The sequence below is a fragment of the Numida meleagris genome, chromosome 7, assembly GCF_002078875.1.
Source record: "Numida meleagris isolate 19003 breed g44 Domestic line chromosome 7, NumMel1.0, whole genome shotgun sequence".
In the NCBI taxonomy this organism is placed as follows: domain Eukaryota; kingdom Metazoa; phylum Chordata; class Aves; order Galliformes; family Numididae; genus Numida; species Numida meleagris.
Window position 1 is genome coordinate 16,242,735 of NC_034415.1, and position 26,006 is coordinate 16,268,740.

Sequence of the window (26,006 nt, forward strand, 5' to 3'; positions counted from 1 at the left end):
AAAAATCTACTAAGGCACTTACGTGGGCTCTCCAGATCCCAAAATCTTTGTAGGATCCTAGACAGATCCTAGATCTGTCTTTCAGTTGCCACCTGTACTGTATACACCCACAGTAGTTGAAATGTCTTCCAGGGTACTGCATTAACTGTAAAACTAGTAAAGAAAATCTTTATAGCTGTGCCAAGAGCTAGCTGAAGGTAACAGCTTCATATATCACTGCTGTCTTTGTAGTATCAGCAATAAAAACCTGTTTCAGCTGTCATGAATTTAAAAATCACTTATATATAGTTCTTTGAAAAAAAATAGGGAGGAAAAATTATGTTGATTACAGAAAGTAATTATTTGGAAATTTTAGAAAAAATGAAAAGGAGACAGTTACTTTGGTGTGGAACAGTAATGGCAGAACAGCCTGTGAAGATCTAAACACCATTCGCAGCTACATCTAACACCAGGGGAGAGGTCGTTAGCTTCTCTTTTTCTCTCTGATCAGTTTCTGTGCTTCTGAAGTAGCCAAAATGGGATGTGAAGCCAAGCAATGCAGGGATGGGCTATGATGCTGTTTTTACTGACATCAAGAATGTGCTGTGCCTCATCCAGATCTGTGCTGTTCGATAACTTTGCAGTCAGGGCCTTGGTATTCAAGCAAACCATGGATTGACGTTCCATGGCAGCTGAGTGGTATGGAATGCTTCAAGCAGTGTGAGTTGTTACTCAACTCAGGATGACTTACTCAATTAAGCATTTTTCATTTAGACAATGGACATAGTACATGTCAGTTACATTTGAAGGAAATACCGCCGCGCTGAGCCATAATGGAAAATGAAGTCAGTGAGATCTAGAGCCAGGATATCTAACTTAAATCTGAACTTGTTGTGAAGCAGCTTTGATAGCATGTAGAGTTGACATCAAGTTCTCGTATTGGGCAGGAATCAATGATGGTGAGGGATGCTTCACTTTAATAGTGGACTTCCAGGAGGTTGTTACCAATTTTTTCTACTCAAGGAAACTTGTTGTGCAAAAGCATTGCTGTTTTTTCTATATTGCATTTGACAGCAAAGTGTGTGAGTCTATTCCAGTTCTAAGCTTCTTCCTTCCTTGCCTTCTTCTAACCAGCTCTTTCCTTTGTCTTCCCTCTTTCTGCTTATCATTTACTTTTAGGCAAGAATATTTTGAAGAGAGATGAAGTAATTAACCCTGGTTTAGCTTTTAGCACGCCGAAAAAAATCAGTGTTTCTGTTTTTCCAAAGTGAAACTTTCTGACAATGATATTTTTAAATTTAATGTTCAAACATCCTGATTCGTAGCTCTTTCTGTTCATTAATCCATAGGCTAGATTGTGCCTGGAAGGGGGAGGGAGGATGAGAGTCTGAAAAGATCCCTCTTAAGCTGATTATACAGCTGCAGTGATGAACTGAGTCTGCCTCAGTGAGCCCACAGCAAACTGGTCTTGCATGTGAAATCAGAATGTGCTGCGTGGTCACAGTTTCTGCAAACACGGAGAGTATTCCTGACAGGTAGCAGATAGCTAGAAGTATTTCTGGAACATTTCTCATTCAAGTGTCTGTGTTAGAAACATCCCTACAGACTGCATACATGCTTCTGTCATCATTGTCACGCCTTGCTGTTTCCCCTTCGGAGGGAAGTATCTGCAGTACCTTACTTTGAAGGTCTTGATTTATAGATTTGACAGGAAAGTCCGCATCACAATAAGTGTTGGTCACTTAAAATAGATGAGTATGGTCTGATGGAACAAATTAGTGGTGAATTAAATGGAAAAAAATGCTAAAAAGGCTCAAGTTAGTTGATAATGTGTTTATAAAAGTCTCATCCGATGCTTCTTTCAATTGTTAAGATGAGGAATTAGAAAACTTTGTTTCACTCACCTTGCAAAAAGCTTTTGAAATTCCAGTGTACTTGCTGATTTTGAGTTGTTTCTTTTTCAGTTCAGTAATTTAAGACAGTGTCATAGCAACATGCAAAATAGCATGAAAATCCATCAGGCAAGATGTCAGCTTTGTATTGTGTATGCAACGTAATTAATAATGTTTTGTCTCTTACTGTCCAGCTCTGGTCACACAATTTTCTTAGCTGTTTCAGACCTGATCTGCTGTAACTTGACCTCCTCATTTAAGGAGGGATCCTTCATTCTCAGTTTTAACAGGCATGAGCAGATACAGGGCAAAAATCACGAGGCACGATCCACATACAGCTCTACTGAGTCACATGTTGCTTTGTGGACCTTAGCCACCTGTAGTTCAGTTTATTCTAATATATTAATTATTAGCTCCTTGGAGGGTTCTTGCATCTTTTTTGTGGGGGGTGAAGATAAAAGATAATACCTTTGATTGTACTTAGACTATGAGAAGTGTAGCTCAGCTGTAAAGCTTAGTTTTCCCCTAGGCATAACTTAGTAAGTCAATGATTATTTTTTTGGTAAGTGCACTTTTTAGATGCAGGCACTTTATCAATTGATGTGATAGTTAATTGAGCTTAGCAACTAACTTGTTTACTGCTTTTTCGCTTGATTGCACATATGCTTGTCTCTGCAGGCAGCTAGATCCTGCTGGATAGTTCCATCTGCCTGATAAGTAAATTAAACAGCGTGTTTGAGCAACAGTGTGTTTATTTTTAATTGTAGCAGTACCAGAATCTTTGCACAACTGTTGCTGATTGTCTTAGATATAAAGATTCTTTGGTCTTAAGTAGTAAAAATAAAATAAAAAACTACCACTTGAAGTTCCTGTGCTTCAGATAGATACCTGGCATCTGCTTTCTAAATCGTAACTGTTTGTCACAAGTGTGAAATTCTAACCCAGAGGAAAGGGCCATGAACCTACCTTTCAGACTGTGCTTTCTCTTATGAGATTCCACTTAGAAAAAGATTGTTACACTCATTGTAGAGGATTGGAGAATTTGAAGCAGTAAAAGGAAAAATGGTTTGCCTGAGGTCAGTATTGTCTTCAGCAGGTTCCTAATCTAGAGGGACATCCTGTAGGTGATACTGCCTTTCCTAATGTGATACTGCACTGAAACCATTCTCCAGCAGTTTCTGTCCTCAGATACTAATTATGCTAGCTTTAAAGGCAGGGTGGTTTGCCAACCAACAAGTGGGAGAATGGAGCATAACATCAAGTTTTGTCTCTTACAGAAGCTTTCTGCTAGTTCTGTAAAGCATTTATTCTTTCCAGTGTCTGTTTTCACTGCTATGCGGAAAGGCATCTTCCCTCCCTGCCCCTCACACCTATTCTATTTAGGTAATCGCTGCTGTGAAAAGACAAGTAGCAGTTACCAGCTAATAGTGAGGCATTAAGAATTGGCATTTCTTCTCTTTTCAGGGAGCAGAAGTTCTACTGGCATTTGAAGCTTGTATTTCCTCACTGTCATGCTGAATACACTTTAAAAAGGTACAGTTTGAAAAGTGGATTTTTAGAAATTATTCTATACGAATTCAAATGGAAAATATTTTGATCTATTCTTAACTATTCCTGTTATACAAGATAAACTTGAATATTATTTTGTGTCTTAAATAAAAGGGCATTCAAGTTTAAAAGGTATTTAAAGTTGTGCAGTACTTTCTTCTTTGAAGGCTAGGGAGGTTGTCAAATCAAGGGAAATATTTGATTGCTACCCCTTCCTGGCGGTGAACAAGCACTTTGTATGTTTATGGTGGAGATATCCCCTCAGTTAATGTGTTCTGCTCTCACGGGGCAGAGGTGCAGCAAGATTTCCATTCCCTCTTTGCCTGCATTCTGAAGCTGACCTGCACATATGATGAAATGTTTGCATTGTGTGCTTTGTAGGAAAGCCCACAAGTGCGTTTTGTAAAAGCCAAAAATTCAGCTTTTATTGTCAAATGTTTCTCTCCTTTTTTCCTAGTCTAAGGGTGGATGTGAAACATGCCTGTGTCTACTTCTTAGGGCTGTACAAACAGCATGTTATGCTTCAGGGTTTGGAACTAGAGATACTCATCTGTTCACTCCCTGCAGATGCCGATGAAGTCTTAGTGTTGAAATTGAGATGGAATTGTCAATTACCTGGGCTGTATTGATCCATGTTTGTAATCCACCCATGAAGTATTCAGGTGTACCACCATAGCGTGCAAACATACAGCTTTCTCCAAATGACTCAGATAATAGAGTTCTGTGTGCATGATGAACCATGTCTCACGTATTTGATTTTTATCTTTGGGGAAAGGGTGCCAGAGGATAAAACGCTCGCTGATATCCTTAAGCCCTACGTTGATCCAGTGGAGTCAGATCCTGTAGTTTGTCAAAGGTGCGTATTGAATAGCTTTCTGCATTGTCCATATACTTCGCTAATAAAAGACGGGAGTGGTTCTGAGCAGATTGCTTAACCTCACTGCACTTCAGACATGGAGGGCTGAGGTCCCTGTCAGCTCTACAGCTTTAATTGCTGTGATGAAAACCATACCAACTTTCACCAGCCAAATAACCCTGGAATATAGCCACCACATTTAAACCAGGAGAAGATAATGGAGATTTATAACATAAAGATCAAATAAAGCAACTCTTATTCTAAGAAATGTGACGTAATTCAGTGGGGGTGACAGTGATCCTTTTGTTTGGAGGAGTTAGAAAGACATACCAATAATGACAGTCCTAATTTTTAGGTGTTTAACATGACAAAAATGCGCTTTTTTAATGAAGAAATAAATGCTTTTGCTTGTGACATATAAAAGATTCTCATCTTTTACAGATGGTAGGAGGAAGAGTCTGAGGTACGTCAGTGTTTCTTCATTTCTGTTGCATATTCTTTTTTTCAGATTAAAGGTTTATACAATGTCTCCTCAGTCAGATATACAAATTTTAATGAAAATAGAGAACAGGAAGCAAAACTCCACCAGGTAAGGTGGCTCTTTCGTTTGTGTTGATTAAAAACAGCAAAAAGAAGGAACACATTTCTGGCTTGTGAAGAATTGCTTTCTTTGTTTCCTGAACAGACAATAATCTTGAATTTCAAAAATGAAAGTTAAGCAAATCATTTTTGATGGTATAAATGCCATTTTGAGCATTCCACACTGTTGTCATTGTTACTGAAAAGGATATGTACCAGTTTGAATGTAGCTTATTGTGGTTGACCAGTGATTCCTAGTTAGGGTCTTTAATGTACATTCTTTTCTTCAGATGTAACAAGTGGAAATAGCGTGCTTCCCTAAAGCATGGTGTATCATTTCTAAGGGGGGAAAAAAAAGTATAGTAAAGACATTTCAGTTGTAACTGAACTTCCTGTTTGTGCTGCATTTCTTTTCCCAGTATTATTCAGAAGGGAGTAACATACTTGATCATTCAAGCTCCCAGAATATGAACTCCTGATGGTTTTAATTTTTTTCCTTCTTTGAAATCACTATTTGAAATCAGTTTTAAAATTTGCCATCATAGTTCTCACCGATAAACCTGTTGCTTTTGAGTGAAATGTCTCAACTGATTTTCATTTACTTCAAGAATTGCAAATTCTGTGTTCTTAGAGGGGAAATTAAAAATGCTGGTATTGTGAGCTTCCCTGGTAAGATCAGTGTGGAAGGACCTGGGCAGGTGAAGGTTTCTGTTTTCTCTCTTTACTGTATTTTCCATGAATTTGGTGCAGGCAGTTCACCCGTTCAGGTTGTATACAGTGGTGCAACAAAGCAAAGAAGCCTTTCTAGAACTTCATGCTGGGAAACCAGAACAATTTCTAATTTTAAAATGTTTTTGGCAGGCTTGGATTCATCTGTTAACAGTGCTGCTCAGGACAGGTTCCTGGAGCACGAACAACTTCTGTCCCCTTCTTTGTACTCTAATGCAGCAAAAACTGAAAATGCGTTCAGATTGTTACTGCTGTATGTCACTTTCTACTGTGTGATTGGAAAGGCAGTGTTCAGAAAATGATGCTGAATATTCATTCGTATATTTAAAATGTAGTAATTTATACATATTCTTTAGTTTTTCCCCCTGTATTTTAGTTTTAACACTTTGGGATATTTTCAGTTATAGAAGTGTTGACAACTGTTTAAATAGCTACTTGGCTTAACCTTTCAGATAGGTGCTTGCTTTTTTACATTTCAGTTTTTTAGAAAGCAAGAAAAACTTGCTTTTGCAATGGCAGGTAAAATTCACCTCTTGAACTTTTGAAATAGGATATGTAAATTGCATAGAAGGCTTGGGAAATAAACTAGTATCAAAGTGGACAATCTCTGTTGCTCATCAGTTTCTTTTGTAACTTACCCATTTTCTTCTAAGGGTATAATGCTTCCTTAGCTCATGAAGAGAACTGAGAGCATTATTTTTCACGAAGCTTTTTAGAATAATCTCACTAAATATCCTGACATTGAGGCTCATCTGTATTCCAAGAATCGGCTCTATTGGTTGATATTAGAGTCATATATTTAATTAGTGAATGTAGATTTTAGAAAGAACTGTAGGAAGTTAACGAGAAAGTTTTTGGATTAGAAATGCACCTCCTGGTCAGTGGAGCAGGCCCAGCTTTGTCCGTGTGCACCAGTCAAGGAAGCAGCTTGTTGAAAGCAAATTCTGCTTCTGAAGGAAGGAAGAATGTTTGAAGTGATGGGATTGCCATGTCAGCAGAAAAGCATCTTTTGTCAGCATAGGCTGTGTCTCTGCCAGCAGGCTCTGGGTGTGCTTGTGCTAGCATAGCTGCTGTGACTAAGGCTCTCTGAGGGAATCTAAACTTTTACTCTAGTTGCATCTAGTTGCATATAGAGAGAATTTACTTTGGTTTCATCTACTTTATGACTCCCCACAGTTAAATTAATTAGGGTGTATGTTGTCTTGTGGTAAAAATCAGTACCTGGAGTTGCAGTGGGAATGCTTGGACCAGATCCACTCAATGCCTAGCAGTGGCTGCTGACTGCTGCTTTGTGTCGTCTTGAATGCCACTGTCAGCTCACCCTGTGCCACCTCATTCTGTACAGTTCTGGACTCTGTTCCTGCATGGCAAAATGCTCTTTGTCACTCCGTGGGCAGGCTGGAGGAGTAGGATTGGTATAGTCTACTAATGATGCAAATCTACATAAACAGCCTGTTACCCAAACTTTCCCTGCACGCACCAGAAATTACTTCTCCACAAGTTCAAGGTAACGGGAAGACTGTAGAAAAAAAAAAAAAATGCATGCTGTTTGGTTGGATGTTGTTTTTAGGCTTAGCAGACCATTTGAAAAAAATATTTTTTCGTAGTTGGGATTATGTATTACTGAGGCAGTGCAGTGATGTTTCAGAGAACATCTAAGCAGGATTATTATGGGTTATAAAATGTTCATCTGCTAGTTTTAAGATAAGTATGTTACAGAAGGATTTCAGTATTTCCTGCGAATGTTTATGAAACAGGAGTTTGCGGTTTAGTTTTGGCTGTTTCTGTATTTCATCGCGAACAATTTCATTTGAAGGTCCTTTGCAGAGTGCTTTAAATCTTGGGAGTTTTCTTTTTTTTTCTTTCTCCAAAGATCTAAATTAACTGTGCAATGCAGGCTTCTGCTTCCTCACAGGAGTTCTGCAGAACTTCAAAAAGCAACTGGATAAATCCAATGCTGTATGTATATTATGGATAGCAGTGAAACAACATGGTGCTTGCTTTCTTGCTCCTAGGCTCCTTTCATAGTCAGTAGTGGCAAGAGAACTTTCCCGTCCGTGATAAGTTCTTATTTTGGTTTCCTTGTTCCTTATCCTGATCTCTAGCTCCTATCTAATCTAAAACCAGCTTGTAAGAATTATTTTCAGTATGAGTTGGTAGCACTTCATGATGGTTTGGAGTAACCTAAAGTGTAATCACTCATTGTGTCCTCTCCTCTGTACCTGTCACCTAATAGCCTATAACACTAGAACTGTTACATCATTTGATAGTCTTCTCATTTAGTTGCACTTTATAAAGAATCTTATGAAGGAGGATTCAAAGTCACGAGTGTTACACAGCTCTTCTTTCTTTAAAACCTTGGTTTGGAAAGCATCTGCTTTTGAGTGGATTGTTAGTTTTCCATTTGTGGTGCTTGCCTCTATCACCTGTTATGCAATATTTAGTTGGTGTCCATTCTCTCCTTGGTTGAAACTATTCCAAGAAAGGTTTAGCCACTACCTCTTGGATGATTTTTACAGTCTACATTCTTTCATAAAGTAGTCTTTTCTTTCTTCAGGATAAATTAATGTCCTGACTGCCGTTAGTCCTTTATTTGGGATGCCTTCAAAGTGACTTCATACGGTAAGAGTATTGCTTTTTCCACTAAGGGAAGAAAAAATGCAACTGCCAAATTACACAGTCTGATTTGGGAAATGCACTTTTTTCTTTTACTGAGAATTGCCTTATTAGGCTTTGTGTAACAAAAAAAAAAAGCAAAAACAAAAATCCTAAATTCAGCAGATCCTTGATATTTGTTATAGGTTAAGCTGATGACTGGAGAAGTATTTACTCTTCCTTATCATTTAAGATCATCATATTTCTAAGGGAGAATGAACTACAACAGACTTAGTTTACAGTGGATATTTTTATCTGAGAGACACTTCGTTCAATGATCTCTCTTTCTGGATTCAGTAACGTCTTGCATGAAGTCAGTTGAGATAGTTGTCTGTCTTTAACCACATTTGTTTTGTTTAATGGAATTAAAAAACAACGCTTTCTTAACTGTCATTGTTAGATCTTTTATATATAAATTTTCTTTTTTACCTGTTAGTATATTCAAAGTGGCATGTAAACATTGCTTCAGAGTGTGTCACTGTAGAATATTTTGAGAGTCATTTTAGGTAGGCTAGTGGAATATTTAGGTGCTTGGAAAACTGAGCCTGCCTGGCCTTAGAAGCCTTGCAATGCCCACTGCTTTCACTGGACCATATCCTTCCAGGAACTGAGTGCAGAATAGCTTTCCTGTTGTAAAACAGCCACGCTACCTGGGGATGTTAGTGTATCAGGTCAGTTGTGGCACTGGTGTTTGTATCAGTGGTACTGATGCAGCTCATGCTTCTTCAGTTGCTCAGAAAGCCAAAATTATCCAAAGTGTTTTTGTGCCAGTTGCAACATCAAGGGGCTTCTTACTTTTTGTGGTGACATTGGCTGGTGCAACATGAGAACGTTGGCATGTTTGCCTCTTAATTCTTGTGGACCACAGGGAAGAAAATCTGCTAAACAAGTATTGGAGGTTCTCCTCTACTAAATGTCATTGTTTTATGGTAGTGAATGCTTATTTTGTTTCGACTGATCCAGTGCAGTTGCTTCCCAGAAGCCTGGATGATGTTAGTAATGTTGGAGCACTTCCCTGTCTCAAGATCAGCTGGCAGAAGTGAGAGTTCTTTCCTTGGATGACTGAGTCCTGTGCTCAGAGAGAATTTTCTTTTGTAGTCTATTGTTTTTCAGTATCTGTGGGTTAGATCACATTTGTAGGTCGCAGTAGTCACAGTAATAGATTTAGGAAGATGAGGTAAGTTCTTTTTACTTTAGCCTCTGTATGCCAACAGACTTTTATTGTCTAGGAATTCAAAGAGTAATATGAATTAATGGAAACAAATATTTTTAAATGTAATATTTATATTGAAAGATTTATTTTCCTGTCACTAAAAAAAGTCTGTTATATATCTGATACTTTGTCAGTGATTGTAAGAGTATAAAATATTTTTATATTTACCCACATCACAGCCTCGGGTATTTGTAGTGTTAGTGTTTTCCTTAGATCATTTTAATCTTTTGTATGATCTTCCTAGGGCACTTCCTTCTGCATTGTAGTCTGTGAATAACTTCATGTGAAACCACTGGAGCACATAGATTTTGTTTTCTGCTTTTCATACATGGTTTGGTTGTTTAAAAAAAAAATCACTGCTACCAGCATGGTGCATGGATCAATTTTTTATCGTATTAAGAAGTCATTTCAAAAATACTACTTGATTCAGAGCAAACATACTGAAGTTGGGCCTTCTCATGCATTATTTTTCTCTGCATTTCATGCAGGTGTTGAAAAGTGTGTGGTGGTTTGTTAATATTCTCTAGTCTTACTTAGAAAGCAGTTTCTCTTCCCATGTATTTAGTACGTGGTATACATGAGACGGGAATTAAGGATACAAATCCCTGGCTGAACTGCAGGCCTTGGCATGAGTTGGAACAGACACCAAGCTGGCTTTAGCCTATGCCAGTAGAAGATTGACGGTAGAATTCATTACTCCACTCTGGCTCACAGCAGCTGGCACGAAAGCAGCTCTGCCCGCTTTACAAAGGCAGGGAGCTAGCTTAGAATACTCATTCTTTGCTGCACAACTGTAGTCAGGCTCTGGCTACTTTCTACTGTTCAAGGGACATAGCGTTTGGTCTGTAGTCTGTTTCTTAAACACGGTGCTGTGTGTATTGCTTGCTGCTGTCTTTTCCCAGAGTGCTGGCTTTTGTTTTGCTTAATTTTTTTATTAAAACTTGTGGTTTTCCTACTGAATACTTTGTTCCATTTTCTTGTAGGTCATTTTTAGCCTTCCCAGGTTTGTTTCTGCAGCCATTTCAGCACCACTTCTCACTTGCTCCTTGCTCTGAACATTGGTCTCTCTGCTGACAAAAGCAACAGGGAGCAAGAGATTCCAGGATATGCAGCTTTTACTGTAAAAAGTAGTCAGTTTTCTTTCCTATCTACTTACGTTCTTAACCCAAATCCTGTCTTACACAACATAAAAGGAAAGCGGAAAACTAGTCATTTCTGATTATAAAAAGTATGTATGATCTGAATCTGTAGCATGCATAACTAAATGTTTATGATGTCTGACTACAATTACTTGACCTTTGAGAATATTTTTGGGATGATTCCAAACAAACAGAATTTGTCCGTCTTACTATCTTGAGCAATCATTCTTTTTCTTTTCCTGAAAGGAATTCCTTTATGAACCAGTATGTGCCTGTTTTTTAAAGCAACAATCCAGTGTTTTGTAACCCATGCTGAATTATTTTGGATGAACTGTTTTATAATTAATGGTATTGCATTAGGATTTTTGGAGTGTCCCAGCTAGAGAATCTCAGGCTGAGACATCTGTTGCACAAAGATTTATTTGAAATCGCAGTCTCCGCTCCAAAATTCTGCAGTCTGTGTTGCAGCAAGTTAGATCCAGACCACTTACAGAGGAAGAATGTGTGAGTAAGTAAAGAGGTGGAGGATGAGATACCAATAAAAGTGTTAGTGTTGGCTTCACCCAGCGGTTTGCCCTGTTTGGTCATCTAGTCACCACTAGATGCAAGCACCACAGGCAGATTCAAAGATGCACAGAGCCTTTGTGCTTGCAAAGCAGGTAGGCAGACACCAAATTCTAAAATATAAGGAAAACTGTACATAGTAGCCTCTTTTCTGCATCATAGCTAGGTTTATAGAACGAGAGTGATGTACCCAGTGAACATGTATGCAGATTTTTCTCTCCTCTCTCCAAGTGAGTGTGTCTAGGACTGGCTGTTCCTAGAGCAGTTCTTGCCATTTGCTCCAGCCTTCCATCTCTTTTGGGGAGCGGAGATGAACTTAGATGTATAGTCGTAATATGTAACATAGGGATAGTATGATAAAAGCTTTCATCGCAGTCTGCATGCTGTGTAGCATGCACGTACAAGGCAGACTCAAAGGCAAGAAGACAGATCGTGAAGTACAAGAGAAGACAGCGGTTTGGAAACACCTCTGCTGCCCCTCGGCTTGGGGAGACAGTTGCTGAAAGTGAGTTGTAGAAGGGAGGAAACACGTTGTAGGATGTACTGAAGGGTTTAATTCAGTGGTATGTGTCTGGGTTGCTGTTCAGTATTTTCCAGAAGTAGACAGAGGATACGCCTCAAAGATCCTGCATAACTACTATTCATGGAAGGAAAAGGCACGGTGAGTCTCTGACTTGCAGCTAGCTGAGTTTCTCAGTTTTGGTGACCAGGCAGCATGGGGAGGCTGGAATAAAGTGCTTCTAGAAGCAAAGATAAAGATTTGTTTGTGTTTGAGAGTAGCTGAAGTGATAGACTGAACCTGGAATCTGCAGCACTGTGAGAAATGGCATGTTAGCCATCAGTGTTTTCACAGAGGCATAGTAAAGGGGAACCTCTTTGTGCTCCAGTGGGAAAGGAGAAATCTTGTTATTTCCTTATGATGCTGCCAAAGGGGAATCCCTCTGTTTTTTCTTCTTCCTGACGGAAATGAGCTAGAACTGATTGTTTCGACCCCGCCAAAGAGGGAATTGACCTTCCTGCTTGTTTGCCAAGAAAATAATTTGTTTTCTTTATTTCAGAGCTTTTCCTTTTCTTTGCAAAGTTTTAGTAACCCCTTAATGGAAGGCTTATCACACTCTGATTTCCATGCTAATAAGTATCAATTTCTGGATATATATCCACTATTTAGCACAGAGCGTTAGAGATATTCAGACTGTCTTCATATGAGCTAAATTTGAAAACTTTGAATTTGCCATCTGGGTATCCTAAATTCCAGAAGTAACAATTCTTGTTTCTGAAGTAGAGGTTCATTAGATAAACCCAAGCGTAACAAGAAAATTATTGCCAGTTTATAAGGGCTCGTTTCTCATCAGCCCTGTATTTCTGTTAATCTTGTTAATGCACTGCTGTCTTGCATTAAGCTTTCAAGTGAGATTTGACCTATTCATTTTCTGAACATGGTATATTAAGAGTCTTTTCATTGCATTCTTTGTTATTCCTTCGTAAACTCCCCACCTCTGAAATTATTTACAATATCATCTCATGAGGTTGTGTAACAAGCACTGTAATTAAAGTAGACCTGGGACAACCACTTTTTCCCATTAATTATACCAGTTTTTTATTAATGGTACAAGTCACTTAACTCACTTAACTTGATTTCCCTGCATTTTTAGGGAACCACCCACAGCTTTTGCTTACACCAGAGATGCCACTAAAATCTTTGCACTTTTTGAAACTACAGGAGTTCATCTTTGGTATTCAACCCTTTCTCTTTCTAATAATTTTTCCCTCTCATTAAATTTCGTTTTCGCTTTAGGCCTTCTGGCTGTCATTGACTCATTAGGCTGGTTTGTTTCTTTATCTCAGTTGTGTGTAGTGTTAGATGATTGTGGTATACCCTTTTACGGTGTATCTGCATAAACAACCGAGGTTTATAAGCCATAAGCTTTTGAGCAGTTTGTGCAGCTCCCTGGGAAACTTCTGTTTGTGTAAAGGACAGTTGCTGCGATGCACTTGAATCATAGTATGTTTACTTGCTGCTGGATTTTTATTTTTTCTTGTAATTATGTCTTACGAGATGGGGAAAATATTTGCTTTCTTGAAATTTCAGTATCACTGTTTCTGTGTTCTTTGAACCAAATTCTACTGAATCCAAGAAAATGACATTAGTTAGCTTCATATTTTCCTCCTGTTTGTTTTATTATACTTTCTCCCTTAACTAAAAAATTCAAGATGGTTTATACTTCAGTTAATCTTTAGATTATTTTGTATCCTGAGTCCTTTTACCACATCTCTCTTAATTCTCTGTCCACTAAATTGTTGTAACAGATGCCTTATCTGCTTTACGGTTTTTGCCATCAATTGATATATTTTTCCATGGTTGTCACTAAAGAACTTTTACTGTGCTTTTTCCTTCATGCCATTGCCTCATTCTCAAGAGGTTTAAACAAGGATAGCCTTTGTGCTTCTACGGTAACGTATGTTGCTTATCTCCTCTTTCCATTAACTCTTTTGTATATTTTATAGGGTGAAAGTGAAAAAACCAATGAATCTTTCTGGACAGCTACTATTGTGCCCGATAATTTAGGTGACAATTAGTGTCCCTCTAGTCTTTACTTGGGTATTACTTTATTTTTTTTTTTTTTTTTTTTTTAAATTCCAGGAAATTTTAACTCCCTGAAATATGTCTGTAAGAAGAGTATTCTATAATATTTTGCGCCTAGTTTACACTAGTTTTCAGAAGTACTTTGATTTGCCTAATATAAAGGCCTCTTATGACCCAGAAAAGAGAGGAGACTGGTTTGTTGTAGCTTGTCTTAATAGGGTTTTTGTGTACAGGTGGTTTATGGTTGAAATTTAGCAATGATAAGGAACATTGTCATGATTTCTGTGTTATGTGGCTTTATGCATTCTCTGCCTATTGGTATAGTTAGGAGGTGACGATAAAGTCTGAGATGCTTTTCTTGGCGTGCTGGCAGCTTTTTTTCCTGTGCTTTTTCAACTGCTTCACAACAGGACACGTGGGCCAAATGCTGGTAAGAGGAGGTTGCTTGTCCTAGTTTTCCATTTTTCTGAATAGAATAAAAAATTACTCTGCTGTGATGGAACTGTTGCTGAAAATGGTAATCTGGTTTGAAAAAGGATTGGTGAGGCAGCTTATCTGTATTGGTATGGATTAAGCTGCGCATGTGTAAGGCTAACTGTGGAGGTGCAGATGATACCAAGCTGGCAGCAAGTGTCAATCTGCCTGGGGGTAGCAAGGCCCTGCAGAGGGATCTGGACAGGCTGGATCACTGGGATGAAGCCAATGGGATGAGGTTCAACAAGACCAAGTGCCGGGTCCTGCACTTTGACCACAACAAACCCAGGCAACGCTACAGGCTTGGGGCAGAGTGGCTGGAAGACTGTGTAGAGGAAACTGACCTGGGGGTATTGGTCGATGGTCGGCTGAGCATGAGCCAGCAGTGTGCCCAGGTGGCCAAGCCAATGGCATCCTGGCTTGTATCAGAAATAGCGTTGCCAGTAGGAGTAGGGAAGTCGTTGTCCCTCTGTACTCAGCCCTGGTGAGGCCGCACCTCGAGTACTGCGCCCAGTTTTGGGCCCCTCACGGCAAGAAAGACATTGAGGCCCTGGAACATGTTCAGAGGAGGGCAACGAAGCTGATGAGAGGTCTGGATCACGGGCCTTATGAGGAGCGGCTGAGGGAGCTGGGATTGTTCAGTCTGGAGAAGAGGAGGCTCAGAGGTAACCTTATTGCTCTCTATAACTACCTGAAGGGAGGTTGTCGTGAGCTGGGGGTCAGCCTCTTCTCTCTTGTAGCTAATGACAGGATGAGGGGGAGTGGCCTCAAGTTGCGCCAGGGGAGATTTAGGCTGGAGATTAGGAAGTACTACTTTTCTGAAAGAGTGGTCAGGCGCTGGAATGGGCTGCCCGGGGTGTTGATGGAGTCGCTGTCCCTGGAGGTGTTCAAGAAAGGTTTAGACATTGTGTTGAGAGACGTGGTTTAGTGGGGTTATATTGGTGGTAGGTGGATGGTTGGACTGGATGATCTTGTAGGTCTTCTCCAACCTTGCTATTTCTATGATTTTGTGATCCTCCACTGGGAGGGAAACCATGGAGAAGAGTGAAAGGAGGAGCTCAGAGATTTTGAAAATGTCGATGTAAACCCTATTACAATTTTTGTATTAAAACATTAAATTGAATTTGGTTGTTCTCCATCTATTACGAGTGTTCAGGCAAAGTAGAGACTTCAGTACTGTTCAGCTGTTGTTAAGAATTATGTTACAAAGGAAGTATTACAGCAAGTAATTTCCTTTATTGTTTTTCTTCTTTTTTTTAAAAAACTCTGCCCTTTTTCTTACTGAACTTTCTAATTCTTTTCCATGCATATGGACTAAAAAAATTTACTGTTCCAGATTTTTAAAATGTCAGAGTTGTGACAAAGTTAAATATTAAAAGTCTGCATAATTTCTGTACATCATGTTTACTTTCTGCCATATAACTTTCCTTTCATATCTAATTCAAGAGTGCATTTCACTACTTCCATGTTCACCAGATCATAACCACACGAAGAGGTTATTCACCACTTAGGAATGAAAGCCCATCTGGTAGCTATTATCTTTGCTATGCTACAGCACTTCACAATGACTGCTTGGGAGAGCCTTTAAAGAGCTGTACCCAGTCTTTGCTCTCTTCTAGGCAAATGCAGATACCTAGAAAATGCTGCCCTCCTTCACTTGGGGACATTGACGGGGGGATAAATGCTTGTTCTTCTCATAAATTAGCAGAACACTGTGGATTTTTAGGATTTGGCCTGAAGTAGATAAACATGATTTATTGTATCTGAATTATGCAAAGGAAATACTTTGATGTTTCCACTCGGTTCTAGGAAGAAAAATAATCTGTGTTTAAAATGTGAATAAAAGTTTTAGCTGATATCTCTCACAGGGAAATTAGGAACACCATTATACAAACATCTATTTTACTGATGTTTGTAATTATTTAGATGATTGGTAAAAAAACTTCTTTGCTCTCTTTCCAGTAGCTAGAAGTCTAAATTAAAGAAATAACGTGGTTACAATTAATCTTTAATTCCAGATTGCAGATTTTTCTTTATTATTAAAATCAAAGTTCCTGTAGATGACATTCAGGAAAACCTGATCAGCAGGGAATTTCCTGCTGTCTGAATTCGTGGAGACAAGTTGCACCAGTGAATGATAGCCCAGGGCTCCCTTTGAGGGAGTTTGTTGTGACGCTGTGACCTAATATAGCATTCCTGCGTGTGGGAGACAGATTAGGAGGCTGAATTTTTGAATTCCTGGAAGGTAGTAGAATAGCTATAGATAGTGAAACTACCCTTTGCAGAGGTTCACAGGGGCTAGCAAAAGTGCAGAGCCACAATTAACTTCAGCATTTTTTTAAAGGTAATAAAGCAATACATAGAGCAAATGTTAAAGATTCTAAGTGAACCGATGTGGGATTGCTGAATCTTGTTTTCTCAGTTGTCTCAATTTTTGTAGGCTTTTAAACTGCTTGCTGGCAGGCAAATTTTGTTTAATTTTTCTCTTTTAGAAAGCCATTATTGTTACTTCATTCCAGCTAAAACCAAAAGCTGTTGTCTGCCAAGATTGTCTCTTTGTGGTCCTTATAAATGGAATCTTCTGAAGAAGAAATCCAGGCCATTTTCCTACTTTGTGACAAGGGCATAAAGCCTTGCTTCGGGCAAGAAAACATTCAGGAGAGTACATTAGACTGGGGTGAGTAGCATGAAGAGACTGAGGGAGTGAATGGAAGGGGCAGAGGAAATGTGTAGCAGGTAAGTACCGGGGACAAAGATCCAGGGAGAATGTAAAGAGAAGTCCCTCTGAGTGCAGGAACTTGGGAGCTGAACGAGGCAGAGATGGACAGCAGTGTGTGTTCAGTGCCAGAATGGGAAAGATGCACTGCAACAGCATGTGTAACCACCAGTTAAGAAATAGAAACTCCATGTATTACTTGGTTCTTTCCAAATTTACACTTCAGGGTTGTGATGCATCGCACATGGGCTTGAACTTGAAGGGCCTGAAACAAGTTGCAGTCCAGTATAGGTTCTTAATGAGCAGGCTGGGCAGTCTTGGTGGTACAGGACAAGTAGGTAAATATAGTGAGAACAAGAAAGTCAGACCCAAGTTCTCACCACACTGTGCCAGCCTTGCCCACCCCTGCCTGTGGTGAGGCCTTGGCCCTGTGCTAACACTGGGGTCTGCATGTTCAGCTGCTTGTGGTACGTGACTTGTGAGAAGCCGTTCTGTTTCTGTTTAGGATTCATGCTTTTCAGTTTTTCTCCAGTTAGGTCTAACCTTTTCACAAGTGAAAATTGAAATGGTGAGTTCAAGTTTCTGGAAAAGCTGTATTACAGGGCGCTCTTGTGGCCAGAGGCCTGTGCTGCTCACCCACTGGGTACGACTGTTTTATTTCTGGGATAAGTGGAGAAGGTTTTTATTGTGATAAAGTCCATCAGAGAGAACCTGAAAAGTCAGTCTTGCTCAGCAGAGCCATCCTGTATTTGACTGGAACTGAGTGACAGGTATTTTTCTTTCAAGATCGTAAGTGTGCTCAGTGAAGGAAGGGGCTGACAGGTGGATTAGCAGAAAACCTCAGCGTGTTTGTGTGCAAAGGAAGGAGTGTGGTAGACTGAGGTCTCTGGATAGAATGGACACAAACTACAAAGAGAAAGAGGTGCTAGGCTCTTTGTTATATTATCCCTGAAGTTTACAGCACAGATTATGAACTAAACATTTGGATTTTTTCTCTGTCATTGTCAACCAATAAAATATGCTTTAAGAACAAAAAAGATAAAGCTCTGACTTAGTGATCTAATGCTTAAATAATTTACTATCATAAAATAGGTCTAAGTACAAATGTTTTATCTTATGCCAAGCTGGACGCTAAAGATGTTTTGTCTAAAACATGAGATAATGGAAAGTGTATTGTGGCATGTGAATTAGTTTAGCCTCTTAGTGGTAAATGTTTGCTTAACCAGAAAAGAATGTGTTGAAGTTCTTGCCAAAGGAAAGGTATTGCCATACTTTGCATTTAGAGTACTGTAAATAAAGCAGTAAATATGTTTCTTTTCATGTGTGTTAATCCATAAGTTATGGATATATTCATTCAGTAAGAAATGCAATATACTGTTACCCCTTTTAAAGGGTTTCACTAAGAACAGGTCATAATTACTTTGGGTTGAGAGAAACATGAAACCAAATATTTTCATGATGAAGTTCAATATGAGAGAGAAATAGTTTCTGTTCAAACTGTGTTTCACTGAAATCCAAAGAACTAAAATCCTGTTTTGCTTTCAATAATCTTCTTGTCTACTGGCTCCTCTGGTGTACAGTTCTTAGTCACACATTACTGAAAATCATGAAAGATGCATTCCCTTCACCCATCCAGTGCTTTTCTTGGCGGGATTTTTTGGTCGAGTTTTTTTTATTTATTTGTTTTGTTTTGTTTTGGGGGTAGTGTGGCAAAAGAAAGCCCGAGTGCATAGCATATAAATGATCAGAGAAGGTAGAGCAGCTATGTGAAATCCATTGCCCACAGTGTGTTTTGGTGTGGAACTTCCTTTGGCTTTAAGTGATACAGTAGCTTAGTAGTAATTGAATAATCCTGATTACAGAAAGGATTGCGTAACTCATCTGGTAGTGTAATATCAGAGATTTGTTGGATGCTGCAGTTGCATCAAGTGAAAAAAACAGGGTTTCTGTTGTTAAGAAGGTTTTTAAATAGCCCTTGCTTTCCCCAAGATCCCATATGCAGGTTTCCTCTTACAGAGCTGAGAGAGAATATTACATTTCTAGGATATAATTGTCAAGAAGGTGCTCGGTTTAGTTTTTACTGCGTTTACTAGTGCGGCTATTTAAAACTGGCTTCACCCTTCAGGGTGAAGAGGAGCTCTTCTGTGGGTCAAGGCTGTGCATCTGAGTCACGTGCCTCTTGTAGCACACACAGATGCACAGCTCTCTGCTGGGGTTTCTTGCAGCTGGTGCTGCAAGCAGAGGTTTTGTTCTGCCTGCTGGAAATGACTGCTCCAGTGGCAGTCATTGCTGTCTTACCTGGGTAAGCAAGCCTTACTTCTACATAAACAGCTCTGTGTGCTTTTGGTGTACCTTTGTTTTAACAGTAGACCATATATGCTTTTTATTTTGTCTTTCCAATACTTAAATGATAATTCACAAGCAAATGTCATAGGGTGTATTATTAACCGTATAAATTAAACCTGTAGTGTTAAAAAGCCTGCAAGCATGAAAAAGGAGAAGTGCACACATGTATTAAGCATATACTAAGAGTGACTGGGTGGAAAAACAAGTAGAACATCAAGTCTTAGTTTCAGTTTAGAATTTGATTTTGGTCAAGATATTCATTAAGAACTCTGAAAATATCTTAGCCTCTAAAGAAATTTGAATTCAGTTTTCCTCTTTCTTCCTTAGACTTAGTAGGGTTTAAAAATAAAATGAATGTAGTTAGGTAATAAGCCCAGATATGTAATTTGAATCATAAGATAGTTCTTCTGAGCATGATATCATCTGAAAATTCTATGAACTGCCAGAAAACTTTTTTTTTTTTAAGAAAGTGTACATTATGTTCTTGGTAGTATTAAAATCCAAAATAAACTTTCCTGTTATTTTTAAGGTACAATGAATTGAATGCCAGTGGAAGCCTCCTAGAAAATTTGAAAAACAAAGTAATAATTGAGTACCCAACGTTATTTGTGGTCTTGAAAAAACTGAAGAATGACATGGTGGTTCTTGGCCAAGGTAAGCGTATATTTATTTCCTGTTATGCTATACTTAGATATTTTAGTTGAATAAACAATAATCAAGGATACACCCATTATTAATGCCAGGAATGTGCAGTACGTCTTGTATTTATTTCCCTCGGAATCTAAAAGATTGCTATAAAAAAAGCTGCTATAAATGTTCTGTCGTAAATGTTAAAGTTGATGGCTTGCATCAGCAAGCAGTATTATATGTATTTATCCTAAGTTTGTTTACTAGTGCTTCATCCATTTTTGTATAATTTTAGCCAGTAAGGTAATGCAAACTTGTGCTGAATTTTGTACATAGCATTTCAGCAGAGCTGTTTGTTTCTGAAAGGTTGAACTGTCAGGAGAAGCTTAGTTGTAAGTCAGTCTGCTCCAGAAAAGAGAGTCATCGTGATTTCCCAGTGTAACTCCTAAAATTGGACAAATAATCCTCAATTATAGTATGGTTATTAAAATGGTAATGGCAAAGTAGCTTTTTTGGGGTATGTTAAAGCACTGTTATTTTGTAAAGTACTTAGTGTACTTAGTTGAGGGAAAGCTTTGATCTTGAAATCAGCTTAGTGGGCAGTCCAGGTCTAGCAGAAATTTGTATTTTAGTTTGGAAGTTCATTTTCATATTTATCCCTGAGTCTGTGTCTCAGCTCAGCTTTTAGTCTCCCACTAGTTGTCAACTTAACTATCCAGTTGCATATTTTTCAGTGATAGGGCAGCCTATAAGAAAAGCTTCAAAATAAGTTGGCTGTGACTATTTCCCTGCAGCAACTGAATCATGGATCTGTATGTGTATAATGAGACTGAATATATGTGAGACGAATGATATTGTACTGTGATATCAAACATCCATGGATCTTTGCTGTTCTGGCTAGATTTCACTAAGTGATCTGTTGGAGAAATCTGCTGTCCAAGAAACTGCACGTGGACATTTCTTGTAATATGAACTGCAGGAGAGAGTGAGACAGCATGCCAGGGAATAAGAAAGGAGTCTTGTCTGAGCAGCTTGATCTGCTGATGTTCACCCTAGGATTGTGTGTGGATTTACTACCGTACACAGAAACTAGGTACCTTGGTTTATCCATTGTTTCTTGGTCTAGGTCACTTGCTTTTCGGTAGTCAGCCCTACCCCTGCGATTTAGACATCTGGAATATCAGGAGGGAATATAATTGATTGAAACATAAACTCAATCTGAACTGTGCTGTTGTCATTATCACCTCTGGAGCTGGCAGAGACATTGTGTGTTTAGGGGTACAGACACCAAGAAGTGTTGAATGAGCAACTGTATTTTGAGGTCGTGCTGCTGCAGTGACTTGGTGATTCTGTATGAACGCAGAGTGGAAGGGGAAGAGAGCTGAGAGCAGCTGGGAAGTGCAGATAGCTCTCTCTGCCCCAGCGCAGTGCAAGGATGCGTCTTTCAGACAGTGACCCTCCCCTGCTGCAGGGATCCTTCGCTTAGCAGTCATCCCCAAAGCTGGTATTCAGGGAATGTTGGCAACTATTGCAGGTTTTGGGAAGCATTAATTTTCTTAATCTGTTTTGGTAACTGTTTCTGTAAATTCCATCACAGTCAAGCTCATGCTGAGGTGTCGAGGCTGTGACAGCAAGATGTTATAGCTAATAGCAAAAATAACAAGATTTTCACAACTTTTGTCATGTCACACTCATTTCATCCCATATTGAGTATTTGCTGTAAGATCATTTACTTTCTGAAAGTACCATCTCTGGATATTAAAAATGCAAGTATCTTAACAGGGTTGTATTATTTAAAGAAAAAAAAAGAAAAAAAAAAACCTTCTCAGTGTCTCTAATCTCTTTTCTTCCCCTTTTTATTTCATTTTTGTCTTCTTTTCTTCATAAAGCTTTAGAGTTTGACTTGCTGAGGATGTTACTTTCCTAGCAGGCTGATAAAAATGTTGCATTTGAAAGTTGCCTTTGCAAAACAATTACATTCCTGATACTGTTTGTCAAGTAGCAACAAGTGCTTTTAAATGAATCCGAATGGAAGTGAATAGTGACCTGCAGAACACTGCAAATTGTGTGTTTTTAGTAAGGTCTTTATCTTAGGAATATTAAAGATATTTGGTGTGTGTTTGTAAGCTTTCCTTCTTCCCTTTAGTGTTTCTTAGGATGCTATGTATGGAAGCTAAGCATTTAACGTTGTCCTTGCTCTGCTTTGGCTGTGTATTTAGGCATACAGCACAGATGGGATTTTGCAGACAGGCACTTTCTTTTCTGGTATTGAGTTCTCCCAAGTTTCCAGTCCTCCAGATTCTTCCGGGAAAAGCAAGTTCAGAACATCGGAATAGGAGAGGGCTTTTTGTTATTTTAGACAAGAAAATCACTTCTGCAGAAGTGCGTCACCATAATCACACTCTTCTTCTGTGTAAAGAGCCCTTACACAAGGAGAATGCAGCAACACTTGGTTGCTTTAAATGAAAATATGTATTTATAAATATATTAATATGAAAATAGCAGGTATTTTTACAGATAATTTAAACCCCGAGTTCAAATTTTACATTATGAGTAAACTGCCAAGAGTTTTATGATGGCAGAGACTGGGCAATCTTAATTGATAGGCAATGCTATCAAGACCATAAAGACACGTTCTTTTTGATTGCAGACAATCTATACATGTATTAAATAAAACTTAATGTAACAGGCTAAACCAAAGTTAAGATTTGTCTGTCAAGTTTTGTTGCGAGTCAGGAGATTGCCACATTCCTTCATGCAATGTTTTGATGCTTGACTTGCTCACAGCAAAAAATACAGGTGCTCTGATTTCAGCATACAAGGTCAGTCATGGCTGAAGATAGTAGGGGATTATAGAAGTTTTCATAGGACTTAGGGGCAAAAACAATCCTTACTTTGTGCATTATTCCGTACATATCTGGCATATAAATGTTAATTGATTATACACTAGATTTAATGTAGACAAAATGTGACCTCTGATGTTTCTGGGTGAAATGCTTCTATTTTCTTGATCAAATTCCATTGAAGCTCTACAGGTGCACGCTGTGTCCTGTGTATTATCCATGTTTGCCAGATGTAGAACTGATCCTGACAAGACCGTAACTATGCTTCATCAGTTCCCTTTGGGTAATGTTTCCTAGTGAAGCTTCTGACATTAAATGCTTAAAAACTTATTTAAATTCCTATTTGGGTCAAATGCTGAAAATATCAATGAGAGCAGCATGTGAATCGCATGCCTACTTGGCTGTAGTTTATTTTTGTGCTGCTTGAGTGCCACCAACCAGTGGTATTTGGTGACCTCACTGCGAGGTGACAGGAGTCAGTGCTCATTAAGGAAGGGTTCTCGGGATGCATGGCTGAAGACCAGTTTGGGAAACGAGTGCTTCATGATGTGATCTCAACAGAACACAGCAGCCTGTCCTAAAGCACAAGTTACTCTGCAGCTTTAACCTCATCAGCCTTAGCTCATGGATGGATGCAGCTTGACACCATCTTTGGGATGCTGGAATGTGAGGAAGGAGCACATATGTGCCTCATCTTAATTGTCCATTTAGAATTTCTCAACAGTTCCCCATCTTAACTGAAACCCTAACAAAACTGCTAATGATTTGTAATTCATTACAGTTGTAATACATTTATGTAGCAACCCAGAAAACAACATTTAAAACAAATGAAGAGAACAATTTGAACTTCTCAGTAGATGAAGAGTTTTGTATGGGATAAATATTCTACTTAGGTGATTGACTAAGAGACCAAGATTTAAAACCTAACAGAAACCCTAAACATTACCTTGCTTTCTCCTTCAGCAACGAGGCCCTACACAGGGCTGTATCCTGTATTGAGTTGGTCACGTGTTATGAAATACCTATCCTTGAGGAAACTGATTAAAAGGAAAAGAAGATTAAAAACACTGCTTCTGTTTGAGCAAATTGGAAAAAGAAATTGCTGAAACTAATGGCTTGTTGGTTTGTTTGTTTGTTTTGTGTCCTACACCCTCAGAGGCCACTGAATCTGCAGAGGACTCAGACAGTGGAAGTTCGTCCCTTTCATCTGAGGAAGAAGGAGAAATTCGGGAGAGTTCATGACAGCTCTTCAAGAGAAGAGGGTGGGATGAGTCTTTTATATGTTCTTATTTAATTAAATCTTTTTTTGCACAACTGATTTCTCTGAGGTTCAGTTTAGTTCACTTCATTTAAGGCAGCACTTCCAAACTGCCTGCCTAACTTTGGATTTAGTATGCATATTTAGGTATGTAAATAAAGAAATTGGGAGTGGCTGTTTCCAGAAAAATCTGCTGTTCTTATTGCATAGCACCCCTCTGTCCATGTATCTCTATTAAGTCACAGTAGCCCAAATGTAAAGTTTCCAAGTTGGTTTCAACAATATGTATTTTTGCTTTTATCATAACATCTCAGTGTCAGATTTCTGTTAGTATAAGTATCACATATTTGTTTTTATCTGTGGATTTGAGTCATGGTGCTTCAACTTACTGATAAAATCAAGTGTTTCATTAGATTAACTTTCCGTTAGAGTATTTCTTTGTCATGTAGAGATGCTGCATGTGATCTTACTTTAATTTGGACTTCAGACTTCTGTGGTGAAATTTTGGGTGCCTGATGCAGTAGGTTGTTTTTCTGACTTGGTTGCATCTTGCCATATGAGTTAAGGAGAGAGCAAGTTGGGTGTCATGTTTCATCTTCTAAATTAGCCTCGGTTTAAAAAATCAAATAGAAATGAGTACATGGAGTGTCATTAGTGCTGATGTTGTGCATCTGGTAATTATCTACTGAAGCCAGATATCAACTAAATTTGCAAAGCATTTGCAAAGTCTCAAGCGCATGGTTACTTGGCAAACAGCTCCATGAGGCGACTACTGCCATCACTTCTACTTCATTTTGCCCCCTGCTTGAGATTGTCACCTTTGTGACAAAAGGTGGTGGCATGGGATGCCCACTGGGCAGCCACCTGAGTGCAAGGCTAGATGCTCTGACCAAAAGCTCCTGGGAAGGTGGTTTGTCAGTCGCAAGCCAGTGACTGACATTGCAGATAGAAAGCCAACACCTAGCAGTGAAGTTGTGCTGAGGTCACAGGAGTCTATGACAGGAACGTGGGGGAGGGCTCAGGCTCCCAGAGGCTCTGTCCAGCCCTCAGGGCACCACCTTATCTGTTCCTTGCCAGCCGTACTTGGAGAAGAGTTTTGAGATGTTCAAAGTTCTAGAAGTTTATTCACGCCTTTGCAAACAAATTGTCATTAAAATACTGTTCACAGCAACATCCAACTAATGAGGTTTGGAAAGAGCATCAGACTTTGGTAGGCATGTACTGCTGCTTCTCACAGGGACACTGTGTGCCTTTTCCTCTGTTTGTTTTGCAAGCTCTGATAAAACAGGGAGGCTTTTCTCCTCTCCTGGCAGTAGCCACCTGTGCTCTATTTTCTTTTTTAATCATTGTTGGGCTTCTGCCCATGTCTTGTTTCAGTGTTTGTTTTTTTAACCCCATTTAAAAGACTGCAATTCCTAGCTATAGGTGTTGCTTTCATATTTTTTCAGTTCAGTGGAAGTGAATAAGCTTTTCCTAATCAGTGATTACTGCGTGCTCATTTCGTAGCCACAAATTACTTTAAACTGCTCTTGAAGCCATTCATATTAACACCTATAGAAGAGCAGAACAGCAAAACCGCCACGGTTCATTTGCCAGGAAATGTTTCATCTGGAGTAGAAGTGTGGTGGTTCTGTGCAGCCAGAGCGCGCTTAGGGGAACGGGAGTGCTGCAGATATTCATGTTGGTCTGTGTGTGATTGTGATTAGTCTTTGCCTGAGGAATGCAGATTTGTGATAGATGTGGTTTGCATTATTTCCTGTGCTCTTGGAGTTTTTCATTAATTGAATGAGAGGGTTTCCCCACATTGTTTTCTCATATAAATGTAGTTTAAGCTCCCATGGGAGTCAGAACGCAACCCTAATTTGTTTCTAAATGAAGATGCTGTTAAATCTGTTTCTCAGATGTAAATCTTTTCTTACCTTAGAGAAGATCCTAAACATTGTGAAGTACCATTCCTAGAGTGGTTGCTCGAAATTACATTTGTCAAACAAAGCTGTGAGCCAT

At 39.0% G+C, this 26,006-nt stretch overlaps 1 protein-coding gene across 1 annotated transcript in view; it reads left to right on the forward strand.

Annotated features, from left to right (window-relative positions):
* Positions 1–24,416, forward strand: part of ZNHIT6 (zinc finger HIT-type containing 6) — a 29,366-nt gene extending 4,950 nt beyond the window's left edge. Inside the window, exons 6-10 of the mRNA XM_021404815.1 lie at positions 3,336–3,404; positions 4,195–4,275; positions 4,784–4,864; positions 19,804–19,928; positions 23,901–24,416. Of these exons, the coding sequence (XP_021260490.1) occupies positions 3,336–3,404; positions 4,195–4,275; positions 4,784–4,864; positions 19,804–19,928; positions 23,901–23,986 (442 nt within the window). The 3' untranslated portion in view covers positions 23,987–24,416. The remainder of the gene's footprint in view (positions 1–3,335; positions 3,405–4,194; positions 4,276–4,783; positions 4,865–19,803; positions 19,929–23,900) is intronic.